At 40.3% G+C, this 21,398-nt stretch overlaps 1 protein-coding gene across 1 annotated transcript; it reads right to left on the reverse strand.

Moving 5' to 3' along the window:
* Nucleotides 1–6,547: 6,547 nt before the first annotated feature.
* Nucleotides 6,548–19,047, reverse strand: LOC130107428 (synaptotagmin-2-like). Its single transcript, XM_056274033.1, has 9 exons — nt 19,024–19,047; nt 17,993–18,161; nt 17,433–17,593; nt 11,345–11,482; nt 10,814–10,981; nt 9,340–9,507; nt 8,269–8,386; nt 7,578–7,711; nt 6,548–7,485 (listed from the first exon to the last, which is right to left on the reverse strand). Exons 1-9 carry the CDS (start codon nt 19,045–19,047, stop codon nt 7,270–7,272), a joined length of 1,296 nt encoding a protein of 431 aa, XP_056130008.1. The 3' UTR covers nt 6,548–7,269.
* Between the last annotated feature and the right edge of the window lie 2,351 nt (nt 19,048–21,398).

Consider the following 21,398-nt stretch of genomic DNA (forward strand, 5'->3'; position numbering starts at 1 on the left):
CTTTATTTCCTATTTGTTTCTTACAGAACTGGTAACACATATGATAAATCTTGTACTAAGTTATTTGGTTCCCTTGATAAACTTAGAAGGATCCCCAACGTTTGTCCAAATAAGGGTCAAGAGGCGTTTCTGTGAGCAACGTTTTTGTGTCCAGTCAAGGGCTAAAAGCATGCGATCCACAGTAGGCACAAGTACTGACATGAACACGCGCACCACGACACTAGACACGAAGAAACACAGCCGGAGGACACAACCTCATTGTCCTCCAATGTTTAAAAAGATAACGAGTTGAAAGAGGAAAGAAAGCGAAAGGAAACGAAGAGAAAACTAAACGAGAGCCGTTAGAGCACAGCAGCACGGGAGATGGCGAGGTGAAGGACTAAGAGCTCAAGAGGGAGGTTTGGTACAGTCCTGCATGTTTGGCAGTATACAGTATGTCCTTGTAAACATGGAGGCCGGCATTCTATACACTCAGAAACAGCAGATTCAACGGACGGGTCTGTGAGCCTGCGCTCAGTTCAGCATATTCACAATGACACCAATGGTGGGGACGGTAACTGGCCACACGCGTAGATGAGACAAAAGACAGAAACCGAAAAAAGGTGAAAGCAAAAAGGAAACTTTCAGAAATATCTTCTATTGACTCTAATGCAGTTTCTACATGTTGACAGTAGATATACACATATATATATATATAAATATACATACACAATACTTAACCAAAATGAGGACATGATTACACATATGCACAAGAATACAAAGATGTAATATAGTGAGCAATAGAGGAGACAGAGACAACATGTTTCCAAGAGGTGTCCTTACCAGCTGGGAGGCTTTCAACACATTGTGACATGATGGTAAATGATCCACTTAGCTTTGGATGGTTTCCCTTTTTAAATCCCATCATTAATTAAAAGGAAAAAAAATCACAAAAACCAACAAACAAACAAAAGAAAAACCATTGTTTGCCATGTGAGTGGTGCTTTAAAACCACCTCTGCACAGTTCCAGATGCATAAGGTACATCTACATAGCTATCAGATACTTGGAGTTAATATTATGAGAGTATAGATATAATCATCATTTTTAAAAGATAAATAAGATTGTTTATCTCAATCATACCCACACAAATGTATATTTAATAATGAGTTATGAGTGCCATGCATGCAGACATGTACAGTAAATAGTAGTTATATATAATCTTCTAGTGCTGTGTTCTTGCACCATGTCTGCTAAAGGGCCTATGCTTAATCTATTCAAAACACACACACACACACACACACACACACACACACACACACACACACACACACACACACACACACACACACACACACACACACACACACGTGCACGCATACACACACGCACACAGTTCTCAGTCTCTGTCCCCCATAGAACTGAACTGTCCAGTGGTCATGCATGATTGCAGTAACCTGGGCAGTGACAAAGCATTGAATAAAATTTTTTAAATGTGCTATATATTTTTGTAATTACATTTGTCTCATCATCTGTCCTGTTTGCTTCTGCATAAAACTTTTGTTATTTTGGCTTTGTAGATTCAAACAGAATGCTGATGATACAAGCAATTGTAATTGTTGCATGGGTACTGGCAGTATCTTTGAAACGCACTGAAATCTTTAGAGTAGAATTATTCCTCAGTGCATTGGTTGGTCAAAAACAACAGGATTGATGGGAGCACTGAGTAAAAGATCAGCGATTCTTTTGAAATATTGCATCAAACAGGTTTACTGCCTGCTCGCCTGCTGTGGCATCAGGCAGCATAGTAGTTTGAATATTGTTGCCAGCGCTAAAATGGCAGTCCAAAGTTTACCTCAGATCAAGTAAACCAAAATACATATGTGCACAGCATAATGTTGACCAATAATGTGGCAAGTGTCCAAAATTGTTATTCTGGCCACATGATTGAGAGATTAAAAAAAAAAATCTATGCATAGTTCTATGGGAGGGGTCCAGGATTCAAACATGGATGGCACTGTTAAGTTTCCATTAACCTCTTTAATATTTTCTTAACTCAACAATTTGGTCCTTGAGTCATTTGCTAAAATCACAAGAACCAACAAAAGCCATTGTAGATGCCATAAACTCTATTAAATTAAATAGTAATGATATGATATATATGTTCATATAATAGATACAAGTTTAGTAGATACTGGTACATTCTACTGCTATAGGAGTCAAGAGAAACTTAACAAGTGATCCAGTTTAGCTCATAAATTGCACTCAGCCCTGGAGTAGAACAAACTGTCTTAACAGTATACATATATATACACTACCGTTCAAAAGTTTGGGATCACCCAAACAATTTCGTGTTTTCCATGAAAAGTCACACTTATTCACCACCATATGTTGTGAAATGAATAGAAAATAGAGTCAAGACATTGACAAGGTTAGAAATAATGATTTGTATTTGAAATAAGATTTTTTTTACATCAAACTTTGCTTTCGTCAAAGAATCCTCCATTTGCAGCAATTACAGCATTGCAGACCTTTGGCATTCTAGCTGTTAATTTGTTGAGGTAATCTGGAGAAATTGCACCCCACGCTTCCAGAAGCAGCTCCCACAAGTTGGATTGGTTGGATGGGCACTTCTTTGAGCAGATTGAGTTTCTGGAGCATCACATTTGTGGGGTCAATTAAACGCTCAAAATGGCCAGAAAAAGAGAACTTTCATCTGAAACTCGACAGTCTATTCTTGTTCTTAGAAATGAAGGCTATTCCATGCGAGAAATTGCTAAGAAATTGAAGATTTCCTACACCGGTGTGTACTACTCCCTTCAGAGGACAGCACAAACAGGCTCTAACCAGAGTAGAAAAAGAAGTGGGAGGCCGCGTTGCACAACTGAGCAAGAAGATAAGTACATTAGAGTCTCTAGTTTGAGAAACAGACGCCTCACAGGTCCCCAACTGGCATCTTCATTAAATAGTACCTGTTAGAGCCTGTTTGTGCTGTCCTCTGAAGGGAGTAGTACACACCGGTGTAGGAAATCTTCAATTTCTTAGCAATTTCTCGCATGGAATAGCCTTCATTTCTAAGAACAAGAATAGACTGTCGAGTTTCAGATGAAAGTTCTCTTTTTCTGGCCATTTTGAGCGTTTAATTGACCCCACAAATGTGATGCTCCAGAAACTCAATCTGCTCAAAGAAGTGCCCATCCAACCAATCCAACTTGTGGGAGCTGCTTCTGGAAGCGTGGGGTGCAATTTCTCCAGATTACCTCAACAAATTAACAGCTAGAATGCCAAAGGTCTGCAATGCTGTAATTGCTGCAAATGGAGGATTCTTTGACGAAAGCAAAGTTTGATGTAAAAAAAATCTTATTTCAAATACAAATCATTATTTCTAACCTTGTCAATGTCTTGACTCTATTTTCTATTCATTTCACAACATATGGTGGTGAATAAGTGTGACTTTTCATGGAAAACACGAAATTGTTTGGGTGATCCCAAACTTTTGAACGGTAGTGTATATATATATATATACACACACATATATATATATATATATATATATATACACACACACACATATATATATATATATATATATATATATTGTACTATACAAAAAAGGCATATACAATACAAACCACAACACTGTAAAATCAGCTACCTCTATGAAACAAGGACATCAACGGCGTCAAAAGTAGAAAAAACACACATTCACCCCGCTAAACTCACAACTGCTCTGAGAGCTCTCACACTTTACAGAAGAATGCATTTTACCCTCTTGATGAACAAAGACCTCTGAAAGGAATGTAGAAGAGAAACACTGGTCTAGGAAAATGACGACATTTTATTTGTTCATGTATTTTTATTTATTTTTTTTATTTTCATTAATCAACTCTAGCTACTCAGCTGAGCTCTGAAGAGTTAGTGCTTGAGTTTTATGGCTTTAGTTTTATCTTACTCATCTATCTGTATACACATACACGTATCATATAATAAACCTAGTACAAGAGACACAGTTGTGAAGGGTGTTGGGTAATTCAATAGAAACCACAATTTAAAAAAAACTTCAACTAAAGAGAGAGAAATAGCAGGGATCCCAAGCCATTATTGTACATTGAAGTGAGATAATTCAGCTCTGGTCTGTTCTGGACCAACGGCATTTTATATGAAGGTATAGTCTTCATATTGTCCCCATCTCAGCATTGACATGTTCACTAATACCTCTCCTACAATCCACCAATACATACTGCATATATACTTTATATCCTAGAAGATTTTTTACCCCAGAATATTTAATTTTCTTTTGAGGGAATGCCCAGCACTATTGTATGCCAAAACAGAGAGTTGTCAGCTTACATCCTTGGCTTACCCCCAATCTAAGAAATGTTAAAAAAAAAACAAAGAAAAAGAATTGGCAATAATAACAAAACAGAATAATAATGGCAATCATGAAAGACAGATATTTGAAAAAAAAAAGAAAATATAGAAAATATTGGCAATGAGATAAAATATTAAACAAAATTTAAGGTAGAAAAAAAAGGTAAAGTTCAAACTGAAGTTTTGGATAACAAGGAGTTAGATAGCAAGCATGCGGCTACATTTTCATTCTACATGAACTCACACACAGTACTGGACGACACACTTGCTTGAGAATTTCAGGCGTGAAAGGTTTCTTATTAGTAATAGTACTCTAATGTTTTAATGACATTCTCTCCAATGACCCTCATGGAAAATAAATGCATATTTGTTTCCTTTAGAAAATATACAGTGCATCTTTTTTCTTTTGCCGTGTTATTAAAATGACAGATGACACCCATTTACATACACAAGATATTTTTGCTTTGTTGCTAAAACATGCTCTTATGTACAGTATTTTTGTATAAACATGCATTATCAACATGTATGAACTATGTATAATAGGCAAAACTACACACCAATGGGTTGCTTGATTGCTTGCATGTCGTCTTTTCTTTAGTGATGCTTTATCAATGGAAGAAAGAACAGATTATACCAAATGAAAAACACAACATGTTAAATGTTTGACGGAAAAAAATAAAAACAATAAGAGATGAAATCGCCAACAACCACAACATAAAAAAGATAAAGTAGCCAACATTCACAAAATTTAAAAAAGAACACTTCTAGAAAGTGTGAAACCGTTCAAATGTTTGACTGCACTTTGATGTACATTAACGTTGCACTTTCTTGCACACGGTCAAGTAGTAGTTTTGTTGTTAAACTCTGTGACACTATCCCATGATGCCTTTAGGGCAGGCACCAATTTTATCAATCCAATTGGCTATCTTACAGGAGCCAAAATACACAGACTTTGAGACTTTGGCCACGTGAAGAAACTGTACTTTCAGTGTCTAATTCCAAGATTAAGTTTGTCCTGAAATATCTCAGAGCCACAATTACGGGTGAATGTAAAGTTCACAAATCTGCCCTGATTCAATTACATTCTATGAAGACATTTGTGAGCAGCACTGGACTGAAACATGTCTCTGTATCACTTTTTCCCAATATGAGGCGACTTGTCCGGCATGTCACAATTTGAATCTCACATTTCATCACAAAAACTACATAGATCAAAGAAGAGTGAATTACCACAGAATAGAGTGATTGATACCCAGTAGTGCAATTAAGTTCAGCAGTTTGGTAATCTGTACAAAACACACATGGATCAGTGTCTTCTTCCAGATCATATCCTTGCAGTCAAAGGAGAAGGATATACTAATAATAATTTTAAAAAAAGCCAATAACAAAACAACAAAAAACAAACAAAAGCATCCACAAAATGCACTCTTGCGCTCTTCTCTCACTCTCTCTCCCTTGTTTTTCCACATCACCGAATATTCCGAAAATAAACGATTAAAGCTCTGTTTTATTGAGAGTAGCCAAACATAACAATTGAATTTAAAGTGCTTGAGGAATAAAAGTGTTTGAAGTTAAATAAATATAAATCAAAAATACCAAATAGAGGAGGAAAAGAAATGAAGAGAACAACACCACTAATTGGAAGGCGTCCCTGGTAGTTGAGAATTGCTTATTTTGTTACTTGGAAGGCTTGTCTCCTTTATGACTATAAGACGGTTACAGGGATTCCTTTGAAGTAATACCCTTGTTGTGAGTCCATGACTAATGGCAGTAGGACTGAACAAGTGAGATATATTATCAGAGGCATTGGAGGGGGGGGTAGATTGCAGGCAGTACACAACACTGTGTAAATATCATGTCATTGGTGGTTGGAACCAGTCTCTTTAGTATTCTCTGTGTTATACAACCTCACTGTCTTTTATGACTGTGGACCGTGATGACAGCCACAGCCTTTTTTTATACAGTTAGTATTGCCATTCCTCTCATGGACGACCATTCATTTGGAAAATGGACCGACTTCCTTCCCTTGTACAGTATGACATCTCACGGATGAACTTATACAATTCATGAACGAACATCTGATCACTGAAAACTGGTCAAGATTTTGAATCAAACATGTATTCTCTCTCTTTTTTTTTCTTGTCAAGTGGAGCATTTGAAAAACAACCCGTTTAGAAAAAAAGGCATGGAGTTTCAGTTTTCTCTCAGTTTTCCTGAGAATATGGATGGCAGATTAACTAATGAAAAGAGGCAGTGTGTTTGTGGGTGACAGGAGCTGTGCCTAGTATCTCTATGTGTCACCCAACTCTATAGGAATGTACTTCAAACTAACAGGATCATCTAGAATGACAAATTGGCAGGTGTGAAACGGGGTGCACACAATGGTGCACCCAAAGGAATGGACCTGCTTGTGTTATTTCTCTATCATATGGCAGTATAAAGCATTATATTATTAAGCGTTACTCTAAGCAAACAGTATCACTAAAGGGTTGGAGTGAGAAGAACAATGTGAGTGAACGTATGTTTCATCCCTTCTATCACCAGACGCCCACATCGTACTTCCATTCCTCATAGTCTACTCTGTATATTCTGAACAATGTAACCGCAACACCAATACAAAAATATATCTTAAAGGAAATCAACGGAGTATCTGTCCATCCTGTGACTTGTCTTCTATTATTCAATGACTTGATTGAGTACAACATGAGGCCTATTTAAACACTTTTTTTCTCTCCCATCATGTCACGTGTTATCAATGTATCTTTTGCATGGCGGTGGGGGGGAGGTGAAACAAGGAGGGAATAGAGTTGATAGATCTGTTGGCGTTTTCTTTTTAAGTATTAACATGACGTGAGGGGCCTGGGGTGATGACAGAAAATGCGTGGAAAGGTAAAGGGAAATGACTTGTACCGGTGGCAGTTTACTTTTTGGCAGTCAGGGCTGCGAGGGCGGCGTCTACCTCCTCCTCTGGCTGCAGTGGATGCCACTGGGCGATGGGGCGACGGGGGTTTGCCAGCATGTCAGACCAATGCTTCAGCCCGGCCCCCGTGGACTTGCTCCCCACCCAGATCTTCCCAATGGCATCGTTCTTGCCGATTTTGTCGTAATCCAGCACTGTGATAACTGCTTGGATTTTCTTGGAGAAGGAAAGGAAGAATTTTTAGCAATGTCACAAAGATAATTTTATAAGCTTTAATTGGAGGAGTCTAAATCTGAATGGGTCTTTACCTGCATTTGCTCAAGAGGGATTTCAAAGCTGAAGGACTCATTGTAGTAAGGATTCAAAGTGTTCTTCTTCACTGTTGTCTTCTTCTTCTTCAGCCTCTTGCCATTCTGCAGCAGGTTAATTTTCACATATGGATCTGGAAACAGGACGAAAAAGAGATGTATTATACCTACAGCACATCTTATCATCCAGGTGATGAAACGCATGTGTCATCATTTGCATGTTCCATTTAGTTGTAATGCTGACATGCACCAACAGATGGAGCCAACGCTGTAGCCAAAGGGAGTATGAGGGCGCTGCATGCTGTGTACTGCAGCGTCAACAACGTGAGTAGAGGACAGACCAAAAGGCTGTGTGTGTGTGTGTTTTCTATGTATACTGCAGTGCACTGCAGATTCATGTTGCATCCATGATGCATCCAAAATCCACATTACAATACCCTAGGTGATCAACCATTTTGCTTTTTAATGACTGACTTGTGAAATAGAGCATGATCCCACACACATGGTAAAAACTGCACATCCATATACATCCATATATAATAAGTTTATAGTGCTCCCATGTCGGGGTAGGTTCCACATGAATCAATGTAATGTAACTGTGCCAGCTAGTGCAAAGCCATATTCTGTAAGAAAGGCAAACTGGATGTTGTGATGTATGTCCTGCTTCCCTGACACTTCACTGCTTTCATACCTGACAGTCCACCCACATCCATTTTCTTCAGGTTCTTAGCTTCCAGAATACAGATGGTGAGTTTGCCAGCAGTGGGCACATAGCGTAGAGAGATGCAAATGTCTCCCAGCTTCTCTGGCTGCATGTAGGATGTTAGTGAAAAGGACGTTAAAGGGTAGTCACGTGAGATGATTTTAATAAATATACATCCATTCCCTATATAAACTAGATAGCTGGGAAAAAGCAAATAACATTATATAAGGCATGAGACCATCTAGCCAAATAAGCTAATTATTGAGTATCTCTCAAGTTGAACATGTTGGGTTCACTGGTGCAGCCTAAACCTCAACAATGGTGCAGATAAAGTCATATCATTGGCAAGAGAACAAAAGCTCGTCCTTCCTTTGTCCTTCATCCCTTTAGGCCCCATCAATTAATAACTCCAGCTGCAACCTTTTACTCATCCTGACAGATCTGGTCATGTACACTAGTTGTGTGATCAAACTATTGTGTCATTGCACTATGTCACCAAATGATCTATGGAGTCACTCTATGCGGGAGAAGGCTATCTGTAAATTATACATTTGGCAGACTTTATTCTCTAATGAGTATTAAAGAATGTCCACGATACAAAAGTATCATCCTGTTGTAACGATCACACAGGGACTGACAAGACTGAGAGTGTTCTGAAACACAGATTTTTGAGCATTCACTTGTGTGTCATGGTTATATAAATACAGATACTATCTATCTATCTATCTATCTATCTATCTATCTATCTATCTATCTATCTATCTATCTATCTATCTATCTATCTATCTATCTATCTATCTATCTATCTATCTATCTATCTATCTATCTATCTATCTATCTATCTATCTATCTATCTATCTATCTATCTATCTATCTATCTATCTATCTATCTATCTATCTATCTATCTATCTATCTATCTATCTATCTATCTATTTATCTACCTACCTAATTGAACTAAATATGACAAAGTATACGGTCAAGCCAAAAAATTTTTTTTTTAAAAATCATGTAGCACAATGGATAAATCTATCCGTCTATTTAGACAGTATGTCTCGTACCTCCTCTTGATCCGCACTGTCCAGGTCCCGCCATTCCTCGATTGGCTTTGCCAGATCAAGGGTGTTCATTGGGAATTTAATCTCCCCGATGATGTCATGTTTTGAGAAGCGATCAAAGTCATATACTGACATGACCAGCGTCTTCCCACCCATCTCTTGGAAAGGAATCTGAAAAAAAAAACACCAACCCTTCATATTATTAACACCTTTTGCTTTCACTCAACAGTATTTTTATCATTCAAACCAAACTTGGTGAAGCCAAACAAGGCTTGAAATATTCTTTACAACACACTCCAGACATTGCTATGAATAAATAATGGGGGAAAAAATGAATCATTTATCCAAATTAAAGAATATATTGCTTGCAGCACAGGCAGAGGTGGGAGTCTAGTGTCCACCTTGATGAAGTGCACTTTCAGCAAAGGCAACCTGCCTTTGAAAAGGTAACACTATTTACAAGAGGAGCAGAGGTGGCTTTCTCCTCTAACAAAATTCCCTGCGTCCGGGTAGTGTACCGGTCTATTCCGTTGCCTACCAACACAGGAATCTTTGGTTTGAATCCCCGTGTTACCTCTGGCTTGGTCGGGTGTCTCTACAGACACAATTAGCCATGTCCGCAGGAGGGAAGCCAGATGTGGGTATGTGTCCTGGTCGCTGCACTAGCACCTCCTCTGGTCAGTCGGGGCGCCTGTTCAGGGGGGAGGGGGAACTGGGGGGAATAGCGTGATCCTTCCACATGCTATGTCCCCCTGGTGAAACTCCTCACTGTCAGGTGAAAAGAAGCGGCTGGTGACTCCACATGTATCGAAGGAGGCATGTGGTAGTCTGCAGCCCTCCCTGGATCGGCAGAGGGGGTGGAGCAGCGACCGGGATGGCTTGAAAGAGTGGGGTAATTGGCCAGATACAATTGGGGAGATAAAGGGGGGGAAATCCAAAAAACCCCAAATAGAAGCATAAACACTACAGACTAGTGACTAGGTCTCTACCATTACAACCTGAAACACAATTCTTACCGAAGGGACACCTCTGTAATACCTCACCTGCACATTACAGACATTGTAAGTTTGGGAACCCTATCTCAAATTTATGGATCCTGGACTTTCATCCATCATGTGGTTGGGTTTCTGATGGATTTTTACTTAACTTTCTGCCTATTCTTTTCTCGATTTTTTTCTCACTCCATCGTGATGAGTGTGTTCGGGATTTTTTTTCTGAATGGATCTGAATTGCCGCACACATTTATCAATGTGGAATTGAGACTGTAATTTGTCTTCCTGTGACCTAGAGATAACTTCTTTCTTCTTTTTTTCTTCTGTTTTGGAGCGAGGCTTTCTCTTTCCTACCCAAATAAAAGTCCGTATAAAAGACTGGAAATGGTATTGGAAAGAAAGGAAAGGCAATTGGAGCACTGCAGTATTTTACTTCATCTTGTCAGTTCGCTCTGCGAGGAGGACGAGGACGTGTTCCCGCTTACTTTGAAGATGAAGGTCTCGTTGAAAACAGGATTGAGGGTTTTCTTGTGGACCTTTGTGTCGAATTTCTTCTTCTTGTCAGGGAGGACGAAGACCTTGACATAGGGGTCGGACGTGCCACCACTGTCCATGGAGAGGAGATCCGCTGCTTGGAGGATGCCCACGGTCAGCTAGAAAAGAGAAGGAGGTCAACATAGCTTTGTCCATTTGAGAACAGTACACCTTTTCATCTTCCCCGAGCCACCTTTCACCGTTTCACATCACAATATTTCACCCACTATTTCACAAGCTGTGATCGATTTGACTTTACGGTTATATAATACTCTTGTTACCGGAGGAGTGAAGGTGTTTGAAATCGATCATTGTGTCCCCCGATCATAAAGGTCATCGTGAACAAAACGGATATTTCTTTTCCAACACGGAAAAAAAAAGAAAAAGGAGGGCAGAGGTAACATTACATAAAGATAGAGAAAAGGAAATTCATGTGCTGCTTATGTAACCCGACAGAGGGTTGACAGTTCATCAAAGCTCGCCTTGTTTTCCTGGAAGTCGTAGTCGATGGAGTACTGGAGCTTCCCGAGTTTCTCCTTCTCCTTCACCTCTTCCTCCTTCTCATCCCCGGTCAGCCCGGTCTCAGCGTCATCTTCGTCATCGTCCTCATCCTGTTGTTTCTGTAATGACAGGAAAAGGGGGGAGGGGGCAAAGCAGCCGAAGGAGGAGTAAGAGGAATTAGTTCTGAAATGCGGGGCTGAGATGCCGAATAAAACACCAAACCTCAGCTCAGGTCATCAGCAGCAGTCGGGTTAGTTACATCACCAACCTGCCACTCACCCCCACCCACCCCACGCCCCCACTTACACTGGTATTAACTAGTGCAATCTGTTCATCGATGACCACTGTTGCAACCTGACTTGATTTCACTATTTCTTGGGTGACACCATTTGCTGTTTTGCTATGAATAGTGTTCAGTTCTTCAGTGAGGTGAAGGTCCCTTCCAATTTGACATGTGGTACCCCATTTCAAAACAATCCATCATTTATCCATTTTATTTTTTACCTTTGTGTTCCGTTTGGGTCAAAATAAGCCGTTTTATATGACAACTGTTCACCATAAACGTTGCTGACATGGGAGGCATCCAGGTAGCATAGAGGTCTACTCTGTTGCCTACCAACACGGGGATCGCTAGTTCGAATCCCCATGTTACCGCGGCTTGGTCGGGCATCCCTAATGACACAACTGGCCGTGTCTGCGGGTGGGAAGTCAGATGTGTGTATGTGTCCTGGTCGCTGCACTGGCTGTATCTCTGGTTGGTCTGGGCGCCTGTTCGGGGGAACTGGGAGGAATAGCGTGATCCTCCCACGCTCTACATCCCACTGGCAAAACTCCTCACTGTCAGGTGAAAAGAAGCGGCTGGCGACTCCACATGTATCAGAGGAGGCATGTGGTAGTCTGCAGCCCTCCCCGGATCAGCAGAGGGGGTGGAGCAGCGACTGCAACAGCTCAGAAGAGTGGGGTAATTGGCCAGATACAATTGGGAGAAAAAGGGGGAAAAAATCCAAAGGAAAAAAAAACCATTGCTGACATTATGAAGAACTGAGATGGAGATCAGATATATTGGGTATCTTTGGATGGATTTTAAAGCTGTGTTGTTGTAAAATCCAAAAGATGGCCTGGATCAATGTGACTAGTGTGTCCATTACTACTTAGTGGACAGAACATGAGGATTAAACAATGACTGGAGAGAGGAAAAGAAGGGGGGGGGGGATACAAATGACACCGGTCAATAAGGATGCACTGTAAATAAAATTCAAAGTACCACAGGTTATTCAGAGAACCGGCGCTCTGTCTCGTCTAGAGATTGACTGCACTGCTAAAACAGGGCCAGGTTCTACAAAAGATGGGGACTTTCTATCCAAACATTTCGAAGGGTTTCTCTGAATATGTTCGGTCAAATTATCTTGAAGCACTGACAGGCAATTATGCTGGTTTGAATAAATATAACTATCCACAGCGTGTAGTGTCTAAAGGTGTTTGCTTGAAACTAGGTAGAAGATAATCCCCCTAGATTCAACCAAACAAGTTCCTTGTACTCAGATCCAGCCCCTCATCGGCGGTTAACGTCTTGCAAGATCTCATAGTGACACATATTGAATCAGGTGAAAAATATTGACATTAGTAGAATTATCTGCCAGAGCACGAAGATAATTTGACAAGGAAGAAAGGCTGATGAAATCTGAATACATGAAGCATGTGTTGATGTCATCAACCTTCTGTCACAGTAACTCCCGACACCATTCTGGCTCTGAATCTTGCTAATACCCAACACAGAAATCCTCTGATAAAGACACGCTGTGCTAGCTGATAAAGTAAGCATTTCAACACACGGATTAACTTGAAGACAGACAATGTTAGTGTTTGTTCCTAATCTCTTCCTAGGATGAGTTAGAACAATGTTTGACACTATCTTTATTAATCTGTGAACAGCCGTGGTGCTGTTCACACAGATCGGCTTTAGTATTGTACTTGCATTTTGAAGGAGGTATTGTAACTAGCTGAAAGGACAAATTAATGAATGAATTCAGCAGTTTATGAACTCAATGGATTAATTGATATTGTATAGGTGCATCGATCTCAAAAAATAGCACATGTTGCGAGGAGATATAAAGATCTGCACACATTTCAACATGCATATAGACAACATCCAAAGGCGAAGTAGAAACTGCTTTTTTTTTGGGGGGGGGGGGGTTCTCAATTTTTTTTCTCCCCAATTGTATCCAGCCAATTACCCAACTCTTCCGAGCTGTCCCGATCGCTGCTCCACCCCCTTTGCCGATCCAGGGAGGGCTGCAGACCACCACATGCCTCCTCTGATACATGTGGAGTCGCCAGCCGCTTCTTTTCACCTGACAGTGAGGAGTTTCACCAGTGGGACGTAGCGCGTTGGGGGATCACGCTATTCCCCCCTGTTCCCCCTCCCCCCTGAACAGGTGGGCCGACCAACCAGAGGAGGCGCTAGTGCAGTGACCAGGACACACACCCACCTTCAGCTTCCCACCCGCAGACATGGCCAATTGTGTCTGTAGGGATGCCTGACCAAGCCGGAGGTAACACGGGGATTCGATCCAGCGATCCCTGTGTTGGTAGGCAACGGGATAGACCACTATGCTACCCAGACGCCCCTAGAAACTGCTTATTTAATTCATTTTAACATGATGCTATAGCCTGGTGCAAAATACTCAAGGGCAAAAGTGCAAAAAAAAAAAAACCCAGTCAGGACACGGATGATGGATTGATAACTGAAACGCTGGTTCTTTATCACTTTTTACACTTTAATATTTTGCACTACACTACAGCATCCTGTTAAAATAAATCAAATAGGCATTTTCTAGTTCGCCTTTGACGTTATCTGTATGAATGGTTTTACATCTCTGTGTCACAGCAGGGGCCCCAGCGGGTTGCAGGATGTCCACAATAAACACAATGTTTAATGTCGACATGCCTTGTCTGTTTCATTTGATTACTGGTATGTCATGACTGAAGACTAAAAAGTGGAATACTGTGTTGATGAACAATATAGACTGATAATTATCATACTGTTTGACAGATATTGAGAATCTATTGCTTATTTTACAGCAAAAATGATCGATCTCAGGCCAAGAAGTATTTCCAAAGGTGGGTCACGGCATGAAAAATTTTGCAAAGCCCTTTTCTATATGCATGATCAGAAGTATGCATATTTCTTATTTCCTTTCACAACATCTACTAAACATTGTAAAACCGTTGCTGGCTTTTATATCATTGACTCTTGTGAGTGTCGATCCTATGCTCAGGCTAGATTCAGGAATTAACTGGAAAAGACAGCAAAGACAGTGATGAGGCAAGCCTTGCCTCTCTTTTACATCACACCCAGTAAATTTTCATTTTTTCATCTCTTTCTGAGACAGTCATGACTAATCAAGTGAGAGTGATTTGTCCAGATAGGCAAAGTAAACTTAAAAAAGTTATAATGCTGGATAATATCTCAGCATGGCCTACTTTCCTATGGCTGTCTTCTTGAAATAACATTGATGTCTTCGTGAGATTGGAGCGGCCAGCTACTCACTGCTGGGCTGGAAGAGGAACAGGGCACACGCACACACACGCACAATCACACATAAACACACACACACACCCTCACAAACATACTGTTGCTTACATGCAGGCACTCGTGCATGCAGAAGTGCCCAATCCCTCACACTACTCACAAACACACACACACACACACACACACACACACACACATTCACAACACGCACCATATATTTATTTGTGCATTCTGTTTATGATGCGCTATATGCTTTTCATTCAAGCATGCCAGGCCACACAATGCAGGATTCAAGAAAACACTTCTTTCGGATTGCAACATGTGAATTAATTATCTTGTCATTTCAGAAGATAGGTAGATAAATAAAGTAATGATTTGATGTCCATAAAAACACAAAAAAACTTTAGGCCCCATAAAAAGTGTAATTGAGAGATGTATTGTAAGTGAAATGTAGTACACATCCACTGGATGTCATGCTATATTGGGAAAAAAAAACCCAGTTTTTACCAAACCTTTCAGTGGGGTGCAACAATAAAGCCATGATGCGTCTGTATACTAAATGCCCTTAAATCAACCCCATGGGGCGATGTGTGAGCCCAACAACAAGACGTTACTTAATAAAGTTACTATAGCCAATTATTTATGTAACCTATGTTTTTGACTTGATAAATAGGTCAGCTACAGTCGAGCACATTAGTGGGCAAACACCCTGGCCCACCATTTCTCTTCATTGACACCCGACTGACTGCTTTAGGGACAGAAGGGGGTCATTGACTATCGCCTAACGTGTCAGCAGTATGGGTCATCTGGGAAAGTTACTCTCAAGTCAAGTTGTGGCCATTCAATGGTACCTACTGCAAGGGCACATGTTGGTCTTTGTCAAGAGATACAAACAGCTTTATCTGTCATGGAACTCTGAGCATGTTTGCAGTGGACTGAAGGTAGGTACCGCAGGTTTAGGGGAAATTTCGAACAAATAGCCAGTCTATTGTAGACAAATGAAATTGTTAATAGAGTGTTATCGACATGCTTGTGTCATTGACATGACTATGATTGCTGCAGAAATATTAAGGTGGAAACATGCTCAAAGTTCTCAATTAAGGTAAAGGCTCGAATCCATGATTTGACAAATATCCAACGTCACCCTTTGCACATGCATGTTAGTGATCTCTAGTGAGTCGCTCAGTGCACTCGTCATTCAAAGGCTCAAACCATAGATGAGTTTTCACGTTCATTTCAAACCATCTGCACTTGTTCAGGTCTTTGGTTTTTTTTTTTGGCCGAAATTGCAACCTCTGTATGTTCAAGACATGGCAGTCAGTGAGGCATATCAGTTCAAGTGGATTTGCGAAGCAGCTTAGTCGCTCCCATATTGATCCTCAAGCACCCGCAGCACCTAAGCTTGCAAGACTAAGGAAGCCATAGCACTCATTGTCATCATTGCAATCCATCCCTTCAAGCCCAGCCCCGGACCACCCAGCCTCGCCCCCCTGCCCTGGTCTGTGCTTACACAGAGCGGCCAGAGGGGGGTGCCGTGTGCTATCAGACCTACCGTAGGCAGAGAAGTCCACCACAGTCAAGATACACGGAGCACACATAGAAACACAAAGCAAGAAGGAGGAGAGCAGAGAGAAAGGAAGAGATTGATCTCACAGCAGACACCAGAGTAGGGTAATCACAGCAAATGCAGTCAGCTACACTGAGGGCGTGTTGGAAAATGACACAGAAAACCTACCTTATTAACACGCTCACATCATCCCTGCAATTATGACCCAGTATTGTCACATTTAAATGTTTTGTTATGGTAAGTTTTGGAGGAGTTGCCCTCGATATACTTCACTAATTCTTATATCATGTACACATATGAACAGCAATCTTACATTGTCAATACATTTTGGGAATTTATTGGCCAAAAAGGAAGATAGAAAAAAAAAGAAATACAGGCACTGAATAAATCAGTCATTTCCATAATTGCACTTAATCATTGGGTCAACAACGGTTTTGTTGAATAGACAACACTCATGTCATTTTCCACCCAAGTCTCAGAGCAAAAGTGAGACAGCAACACAAACATTTACGACAAACACATCGAATAACAAAAATAAATAAATACAGTGGTGATCGGATGCAATTTAATTGTATTGGAAAACTTCACTGATGGGTTTAGATAGCTGACAACAAGCTAGATAATCTGTGATAATAATCTACAGCCTAACAGTTTAAAAAAAACAAGCCATGTTCTTTTTTCCCATTTGGTATTGAGATGCATTTTATATGCCTCGTCGACTAAACTGAGTGACTTGGGGATTACTACTCATCAGTATTGTACATCTCCTGAATGCATCAGCTCGTTTTATCTTTCATCTGAGTTTTGCACATCAGCAGGAGATTGCAGCTCCATTGTTTTATAATAAGTTCTTAACACAGGTTTAACTTGTTAGTGGAAAAGGGTCAACTCGTATGAAAATTATCAGCGAATACGTTTCAAGTGTGAATCAGGTCCTATAAGATGACCCGCCCGACACGATGGAACATACCTCTCCTCCTTTCATGTTCTTCATCCCCATGTCACCCTTTCCTTTCTTGCCCTTCTTGTTCTTCTTCTTTTTGCAGCAGCATTTCTTGATGATGCAGAAGCAGCACGTGAGAATGAGTAAAGCAGCTACCACAGCAATAGCAATGATGGCCCAGGATGGCACTGAGGGAAAAAGCAGGTAAAAAAAAACACACACACACACACACACACACACACACACACACACACACATCTTTAGAAGCAAATGACAAAATGGTTTGACATTTTACCAACCAATTACTCCCCCTACTCGATAGTATGGCCTGGGATAAACTTATTAAGAAAGAGGTGGTATGCTAGCAATTAGATTGGGTGAAAATTAGATTCCGCTGACATTAAGAAGGGTAGCTGGTGATCAATACAGAATTAAGACATTATGTGGTCGTCTCTACGCCTGCAGGGAGGAAGGAGATCTAATTTCTAAAAACCAGCATTAAGAGTGTCATCGGTAAAAGCTGGTGGATCTGGACATATTCGGGCGTTGTCTCGGCGGCCCTCAGGGACCGTACCCAGGACACTCACGTGGGATCTTGTCGATTTCATTCAGGAACTTGTTCTTGATCTCGTCGAAGGCGTCATTCTTGTTGACCGGCTCCGTGGCATTGTCAGCAGAGGTGGAAGCAACAGGGGCCGGCGCAATGGTCAAGGCGCTGGCCCCTGTTGGCTCTGGAGCAACCATGGCCTCCGGTTTCTTCTTCAACACGTTCCACTCTCCCGGCATTTCAGCTGTTTACACAGTCCTTGAAAACAGAAAACAATGTGGTTAACATGACTGGTTGAACCGCCCGCCCCCGAGAATCTGCACAGTCTGCACATTATATAAAGGAGTCTGGGTGCTAATATGCTGCCAGAACTTACAAATAACAGAGATCTAGACTAAAATGCAAAATGCGTCAACACAAACAATTTGCACGGTGAAACTTGCTTTTCATATCATTTGTTAATCACAAAGGGGTGGGTTACATCACATTTTATCAAGGAATCATTCATCCATTTTTTATTATGAGTTACACAAACACACTTGAATTTGTGAGACAAATTCTGAAACACTGCTTCCATTGACAATCCCAAAAGAGCAAAAAATGGTTGCACAGTGAATTTAAAGGATGGACTCATTCAGAATGAGTCGATTTTCTTATACTTGAGCAAGGTTTTGGAAGTAAAAGTATTAAATAGTATTAAATAGTGAATACAAGAAAGCCAATTAATGTAACTACACAACCAATAATAATAATAATAATAACTAGTACAGGAAGTAAATTATGGTAACTTCAAAATGGCAGCCTGTAAATAGCAATGAAATGCCCAATGTGTATCAAAATAATGAACCAGTGATTAAATTGTCCCTTGGGATAACCATAGGCATCCTTAATATTCATATACACTCATTAAAAACTTCCACCTCAACTGCAGATAAATGCCATCAAACGCATCAAAATCGCTTTCCAAAATGAGATTAATAGCACAAACTTTAAAGGGTCAGACTAACCCATTTAAAACTACTCAAAATAATGCAAAGTGGGGAGGAAATTATGGAGTAATTTCCAAGACACCGGGTATGGTAAGTTAAATTTCATTACTTTGGTGGATGGATGTGATTTTGGTGCATATGTTAAAATAGAGCTACTACAAATCTGGTACCTCAGTTACAAATGGAGAGACGGGTATTCTCAAAAGGTTTTTATAAATACAAACTTGCGCTAATTGGGGAATGCAAAATAAATATTCATTTAGCATGTATTTCCGATTGTAAAAGGCTTGTTTTTGTCTGTAATGTTTATGGAGTTAAACAAACCCAAGGATGGGTTTAAAAAGTTAGAAATGTTTGAATTTTCATTTTCCATCCACAAGTCTGAAGGCTGCTATGTGAATATGACTAAAGTCCACATGGACAAACTAAAGACAATATTTCTAATGCAGACATGAACAACTTTATGTTGTCATCATCATTCAGACAAAGCTGAATTGACACTCAAACAAAGGATCCTGCAGGATGAGTGATGAGAAGGGACACCATGATATGATATTGATGGGACAATATTCCCCAAAAGCCTTTGAGCCGTAGCAAATCTTGAAAAGAGGCGTTTATTGTGAAATGCTACATTAGATCAGGGGTCGATTTGGGGGAGAATGCAAGGAGATGCAATCCCCTTTGTAAAACTGCCATCCCCTCTTTCCATCTCCTTTAGGCTAAAGATGGTATGATAGCTACTAGATGAGATGATAGATGGATGAGGGAGAGTCAGTTACTCTGTTCCCTTCTTACCTACATCCCTCCAGTTATGACATGCAGTGTGTGGTGCTTTGGCTTGATGTTCATACGGTGCGTGGTATATAATGATTTGTGGATATCGCAATGAATGTTGTAATAAAATACATTCTTAACACTGTCAAAAATATAATGACATGTCCGGGTAGCGTAGCGGTCTATTTCATTGCTTACCAACACGGGGCTCAGTGGTTCAAATCCCCGTGTTACCTCCATCTTGGTCGAGCATCCCTACAGTCACAATTGGCCGTGTCTGCAGGTGGGAAGCCAGATGTGGGTATGTGTCCTGGTCACTGCACTAGCGCCTCCTCTGGTCAGTCGGGGCGCCTGCTCAGAGGGGAGGGGGAACTGGGGAAATAGTGTGATCCTCCAACATGCTATGTCCCCTTGGTGAAACTCCTCACTGTCAGGTGAAAAGCAGCAGCTGGCGACTCCACATGTATCGGAGGAGGCATGTGGTAGTCTACAGTCCTCTCCGGCTCAGCATAGGGGGTGGAGCAGTGACCGGGACGGCTTGGAGAGCTGAGTGAGTGGCCAGGTACAATTGTGGAGAAAAAAGGGGGGGTATATATATATAATCTTAAAATTACGCTCCTCATTTGTTGAGCACTTTTATCAACACCATTGACGGTTTCTGAAAAACCCCTGCTAAAAACGAGAAAAAAATTCTTTATGAGACAGTACAAGCTGATGATTGCTTATGGCATGAAACAAGCTTGTACTGTCTCATAAAGAATTTACTTGACTCACTGGATATATATATGTAATGACATTGAGCAGAATTGAGCAGACATTGAGCAGAATATACATATATATATATATATATATATATATATATATATATACACAAAGAAATTTAGCTGTTATGATATAACAAAAAGGGGAGTTTAATCTCAAAGCTAAACCAAATACCAGCCTTTTTTCTGAACTCTCAAACAGTTTGTTTAAAAGGAAAATAATTCATAATTAAAACAATGAAGGCCTATAGGTACAGTTGAAAAGGCTGTTTTGATTTTTGAAGCCCCCCCCCCCCGTTCACCATGCATCAGGATAGTTATCCCCACCATACCAACATAAAATTTTTTTACAAATGGAACACAATATTGGATGCGTTAGATAAGGTGACCCACTGTGCTGCAATGTCTATTTTCAACATTTTTAGCCTATTACTTATATCTGTTATATGAGATAAATAACGACAGCGATTTGATGATTTTTTCCAACCAAAATTGTGGACATAATGTCATAACATAAGAATCAGAATCCAACCAGATATAAAAATGGTTTCTTTCCACGGGCTATCATTCAAATGAACACTTAACACTGTCAATTAAATCCAACTATTTTTGTATATACTGTACTGTACATTGTATGTATACTGGTATGCTCTGTCATGTCCATCTACCTCAGGCATGTATGTAAGTAACCTGCTAACATCTATTTCAGCATCTCTGATAGATTCTCTGCACCATTGCACTTTATCACCTCTTATTTCACCTTTATATGGTCAATCCTTGTGTATAAATCTGAAGATTGTTGTGTTGTCGTGTTGTTATTCTATGTTAAGTACACTGAGAGAGCCACGAAACCGGAGTCAAATTCCATGTAGTGCAAACCTACATGGCCAATAAACCTGACTCTAATTCTTCTGAACATAAG

The sequence above is a fragment of the Lampris incognitus genome, chromosome 2 (genome assembly GCF_029633865.1).
Source record: "Lampris incognitus isolate fLamInc1 chromosome 2, fLamInc1.hap2, whole genome shotgun sequence".
Classification (NCBI taxonomy): Eukaryota; Metazoa; Chordata; class Actinopteri; order Lampriformes; family Lampridae; genus Lampris; species Lampris incognitus.

Coding starts and splice junctions, on each gene's coding strand:
- LOC130107428 (XM_056274033.1), bottom strand. CDS start 19,047: ATGAAATTTAACTTACCATACCCG. Junction 9,508..10,813: donor ACGAGACCTTCATCTTCAAA/GTAAGCGGGAAC, acceptor TTTTTTTTTCAG/ATTCCTTTCCAAGAGATGGG. Junction 7,712..8,268: donor GGATGTGGGTGGACTGTCAG/GTATGAAAGCAG, acceptor TCCTGTTTCCAG/ATCCATATGTGAAAATTAAC.